The sequence below is a fragment of the Nanorana parkeri genome, unplaced genomic scaffold, assembly GCF_000935625.1.
Source record: "Nanorana parkeri isolate BGI_ZX_2015 unplaced genomic scaffold, ASM93562v1 scaffold143, whole genome shotgun sequence".
NCBI lineage: Eukaryota > Metazoa > Chordata > Amphibia > Anura > Dicroglossidae > Nanorana > Nanorana parkeri.
This window is the reverse complement of record NW_017306411.1, coordinates 1,194,273-1,200,023: the sequence shown is the minus strand read 5'-3', so window position 1 is coordinate 1,200,023 and position 5,751 is coordinate 1,194,273. Positions and strand designations below refer to the sequence as shown.

The following is a 5,751-nucleotide window of genomic DNA, read 5'->3' as shown; positions in this document are numbered from 1 at the left end:
TATATATATATATAGTAACATCCTATGAGATGGACTGAAAGAAAACAATGTGATCTTTTATAAACTACTAAACACCCTATCCCCCATGTAGTGGAGATGAAAAACATGTTTGAAATTCAGCCCAGGTGGTTCCCTCCATACAAAGAGCGAGTGTAGCAATCCCTAAGACAGAATGTGTGTTATTTGCAGGATTACCAGGTGAAGTTAAAAGGGGGGAAAAGAACCCTGAAAAAAAGAACACACATGTAGCCGCACGTTTCTATACCTTAAAAGTGTACCTAAAAGACATCTTCCTTATTTGGATGCACCTTAGATTCTTCACAATATATGTATGAGGTTGCACTGCCTGAGAAACATATTCAGCATCAAACTAGCTAAAGGATTACCTCTCGCACACGTTCGGCCTGCTCATAATGGGCTTTAGGCTCTGGGGCATGGTAACTTTGCTTGCTCCGGTCTTGCTGTGGCATAGGGGGCTGCTGAGGCTGTGGTTGCTGCTGTAGCTGTGGTGGTTGCGGTCGGTGATCATGCTGTAAAGACATGAGATATGCCTGTTCTTGTTGCAGCTGACGCTGAAGCCTTTCTGCTTGCCTGTGTTCCTCCATCTCCCGCCACCTGTATTCCTGAAAATGTACATCTGTATGAGTCAACCTGATTATGCACAGCCACATAACATAGCCAAGATAACAGCCATAAAAAAATAAAGTGAAGCTGATCCATTGGTTTCCACATTTTGGGTCACTCACCCAGAAAAAGTGTGCAGATAAACTAGATCTACTGATAAGCATACTTGTTCCATGTCAGCAACTCAAAACCTCAAAGCTATTGCTTCAGCATGGCAGCCAGACACTTAGCACTCAGAAGTAGAGGTATTACATCTCAATACAACTTTCAAGAATATCCAGCTGTTACTAGGTAGAAATAAAGTGACCAAATCAAATATAGCTCTATTCAGTGAAGTTAAAAAAGGATGATTTGCAAAAAATAACACAGGAATTAAAAATATTCACATTTGTTGTCAAGTCAGATTCTGTCATGTCAGTAAAAGACGAATAGCTTTGCTGTAATATATGCGCCAACATTTCGGTTTACCCTGCTTTAATGAATAGACTTATCAGCATTGGTTGCAGCTACACAAACCGAGAAAAGTGTCCTGGTTACTGTCACACACAACACCATGCCTTTTTGATGTCACTAGTTACTCAAGAGCCGATAGGTTACAGCTAGGACTGGTAATGCTGTATGCATTGGCAGTGGCTAATCAAATTGAAGTAATGTGTCAGCGGTACTTACAGAAATCAGAATCCACCAGTCACATTATTGCGAATGTTAGGAATTAACAATTGGAAAATGACATTGTTATGGATAGCCGACACTAATGCTTCTCAATGTCCCAACGGAACCAAACAACTGGTGATTAACATTCATACATGTTTATATATGTCCGATGTAAAAGCTCATTTCCAAGGCAGAATGAAGAGGAAATGCCAAGTAAACTTTGGTGTTGCTTGGTTCAGTATGCAATAACTGTGTAAACAACCACTTGTACTAGAACTTTATTAAATGCAGAATATGTTGGACCTGTAACCAATTCATGTAAATTAAGTCACTGCTTCGGAAAACTGCATAATATTACAATCTGGCCCAATCCTGTTATTTTATTAGTGGGCTCCAAAACGGCTAAATGCTCCATATTAAATGACAAGCATGACAGAAAGTTACTTTTGGTTTGACGTTTTGGGTAGTGTGGAAGGGCTACTACCTGTCAGGTTTTTATTATCGCCACTAATAACAGGTTTTAACTGTTTCCAATGGGGATAATCAAAAGCATAACTGCCAACATATAAAGGAATATAAATTGTGATATTTGAAGTATGGATGGTACTTTAGAATAAAACTAATTGCAATAACACATTACACATGTCTGGGGACCAGGCTGGTCTAGGATATATATATTTTTTTATGCCACACACTTGTGTTATAGAACATTTTAAGTGCTTAACATTTGTGTCTAAAATCTAGAGGTTAAAATAACGAAACAATAATAAACACGTTTATTAGTTAAAAGAAGTGGCAGTAATTTCTGCAGTGCAGATACATACACCTTTTCTGCTCTACTGACCTCTGTGCAATAACCTACTAGAACCTTCCTTGTTGTGGCAATTACATACATAATAGAGGCAATCCAGTTCTCAGGCTCCAAGATGGAAACTTCACAGAACTGAGCTGGGTACAAATAAGGTTACCAATAAATGACCTCATATTTGCATATAATCCGATCGGAACAGTACTTGAGATAACCAGTAGAGATTAATGAGCAAGTAACAACAAACATGTCCAACCATAAGAAACTGATGTCCAATAATTCACTTTAAACAATTCAATCAATTCACAAAGCTTCTTCAAAAACCAGAACAATTCTGTAGCAGCTAACAGTGCATGGTGCCTTTGTTGGTAGTTGGGTCAAAAGGTTGTGAAGAATATTTTATTCATATTTTCCACAAACTTTACACCAGCTTCAAGATGGGACTTTATGTTCTAAGTACAGCTCACTCCAACAATGCATCTGCAGCAGCTAGATTTAGCTGTGCCTGTCAATCTAATTTCTTGACAAAACACCCCCCTCCCCAAAGCAGCTAATTGTTTGTACAGCTTGTGCAGCTGTGCTTGAACAAAGCTGACCTTCCAACTTATTCGCTCCAGTACCAGATCACTGCACTCTTACCAGTAACATGGCCTGCTCCTGAAGCAGCTGCTGTTGAAGGATTTCTAAGTGCCTTTGCTCCTCTTCCAGCTGTCGTCTGATGTACTCCTGTCAAACAAACATTTCAGAGACTTCAGGGTTTGTGAACTCAAGCACTTTATGGCAATCCATATGCTTGAAAAGCTAGCTACACACATGGGGGGACACCTGATTGTTTGTGCAATCAAAGACAATAATTAGCGTTATAACGCTGATTGAACCCAAGTTGAGATTTGGCAGATTTTGCACTTAAAGTGATTCACACATACAGCAGTGACTTGTGTTCTACCACCTTGGATCAACGTAAGTCACCACTAGGACACACAAAATGTGCCTTGTTCACGCCACAGCATGGGTGTAATGGGAGGTGCAATGAAAAAATGCAATGCCCTGGATGCTACCGCAGGTTACCACGCTGCTGTGCGAGGACCTAAAAAAGCTAATAGAAAAAAAATAAAAAAAGGCAAATTGTTCAGTGACAGCTCCGGCAATGTGCAATACAATGTGCACTGCCAGAGGTGCCACAATGCACTAGCAGCCCTCTGGCAGTGTTGAGGGTCCTCAACTCATATATAACTGCAGATGTCAGCACTTTAATTGCCATGTGCCTTTCTTTCCAAAGCGGTGGTTGATTTTCTTTCCCCATTTGAAAATGTTCTCTCTTCGGGTTTTGGTTTTCCGATGTCTCCTTCCCCTTGCAGGGTTCCACCGGAGACATCTTTTTGTGCGAGCTCCCCACTAGCACTACGTATGCCTCTCTGCACCCTCCCCTGCTCCCTCCTCCACCAAGCGAGTAATTGACAACGCAGCTCAAGATTGCTTTGTCTCTGGTAAAGGTTTGACGTGATATAATCATGGCATGCGCTCCCCTACACGGAAGCTCAGAAAAGTGTCACTGTGGGATCTGGAGCTGTGAGCGATGTTAAAAACAAAAATTGTACATATATTTAATTATAGTAGAAATCCCGGAACTTTTAAGGTGCCCATACACCTTACGACCATCGCAAGACTTTTGTCTTGCGATGGTCGTATGCTTATTGAAAGCTCGTACGATCTGCCCACCTTGGACGGGCAGATCGTACTTGCGATCATCGAAAGCCCGCCCCGCTGAGGGGCGGGCTTCCGATGACCGCAATGCAGAACAGGCAGTGTGCGCGTGTGCACACCGGCCCGTTCCGCAGCTATCGGACGAGCAGGCTAGAAACCCGCCGACAATCGTACGATTCTCGGCGGGTTTTCGAGCATGTTGGTTCGACAAAAGATGTGCGACCGTACAGTAGAAACGGTCGCACGTCTTCGTTCACACTGCTCGATTCTTGTACGATCGCGGGATTTCGCCCAATTCTCGTACGAGAATCGAGCAGTGTATGGGCACCTTTAGTGCTACTTCAATCCTAGAGCATTTGAATTATCTGACCCTTGCACAAACAAGACTTCAATCAAACTGCAATCCACTCTTCAGTGGATGTTATTTGATTTCCAGGTTGTATGGCACTGTTATTTGCAGAATTGTACTAGTCCACACTAGTGAAATTTGTCACCCATCTGCCCTCATGCTACAATGCACAACAATGGAAATTACATAATTCTTCATGGTGCCCATTCACATCAATGTAACATGGTGCAGTGCAATTTTTGGAAAGGTGTAGGTGCTTCTTTTGGTGCTAAAGAGTGGGTTTTTGACCCCATAGATTTCAATGGAAATGCATTAAAACATTGTAACTTGCATTTTCACGCGCCTAAGTGCATGAAAACTAGTCCTCATCCCCAGACATATACTTCATGTCACCTTCGTTAGCCACAACAAAAATGCATGATTCATGAAAAATGCAACATGCTTAAAAAAAAACACATTAAAATGGAGACACACAAGTGTGAACGGAGGCTAAAAGAAAAAAAAAAATATTGCACAAAACTTAAATATGTGGACTACTGTAGCCATTGACATTAGATGTCATTGAACTGCTGCCAAAGTGATGTTGATCATGAATTATAGGTACCCAGGATTCATGTAGACTTCCATATGTAGTAAGGGCAAAGAGCCACTCAGGAATTTGTGTTTTAACAGCAGATTCCTTCTAAAAATAAGAGCAGCACTGAGCATATTACCAATACCGAAAGCATATACATTTCTACCAGAAGTGGGTGCATAATGATTGCACACTGCGGGATAACAGGGATTGTTCAGGAATTGCAAATTATCCAACATTCAATCTCCAGCTATATACTATGGCCAGCATCGCCTCACCAACCCAAGTCCCATATTCGGAATCCCATACATTGGGAAAACATTTTAATGGTCAAGCACTACAGATCCATGCTTTGTAAAAATCATACTAAGACTGACCTCAACTAATAAATTGTACTTGTGGATTTTAAAAATACTTCACATGCATAGACGGTAAAACATATACTAATAGTACTATGAAAATCATCTGTTACTTCTTGTCAAGTTGCATTAGGATAATCAAAAGTGACTAGTTCTGTTTTTGAATTTAAGCCATAAAAGTATTTCATAAGTGGCCACTAAGTGGCACTAGTTTTCTGGAATCAAACATGGCGATTCATTTTATCTCTACAGGAGGAAAACTGTGCTATAGTTTATATTAATGCAAATAAAGTGACAAAGGTTATTTATGGTGTATATTTGTACACATACATGTAGATTAAAATAAATCTAATAACCCAACAGTTTATTAAATACTAGGTGTTCTATTTATAATCTGTGTATTAATGAAAAAGAACATGACTCTGAATTCTGCTGATCATTCAGGAGATGCTAACGGTAATATGGGCCAAAAGAAAAAAAATTGCATAAAAAAAGAAGTATCGAAACCGTTTAGGCCATAAATCACAACATATGGTCACAAACAACCGGAAGTAGTTCATAATATCTCTTATTGCAATACAACTTACACTGTACAAATGGGAATCATCTTTGTGTTGCAATGCTTTGTAGTGTTTTAATATATATTAAAAAAAAAAATTTGTGTATATATATATATATA

General features: G+C 39.9%; 1 protein-coding gene across 6 annotated transcripts in view; it reads right to left on the bottom strand.

Moving 5' to 3' along the window:
- The window catches only part of MAP4K4 (mitogen-activated protein kinase kinase kinase kinase 4), a 141,436-nt gene that overhangs the window by 38,625 nt on the left and 97,060 nt on the right, over positions 1-5,751 (bottom strand). For 4 of the 6 annotated variants that reach the window (XM_018554137.1, XM_018554139.1, XM_018554141.1 and 1 more), the window contains exons 14-15: positions 2,726-2,812; positions 387-530 (exon numbers count right to left, since the gene is read on the bottom strand). In XM_018554137.1, the coding sequence (XP_018409639.1) occupies positions 387-530; positions 2,726-2,812 (231 nt within the window). Of the gene's footprint in view, positions 1-386; positions 624-2,725; positions 2,813-5,751 lie in introns of all 6 variants that reach the window. The other 2 variants (XM_018554135.1, XM_018554138.1) reach the window with 1 other exon arrangement.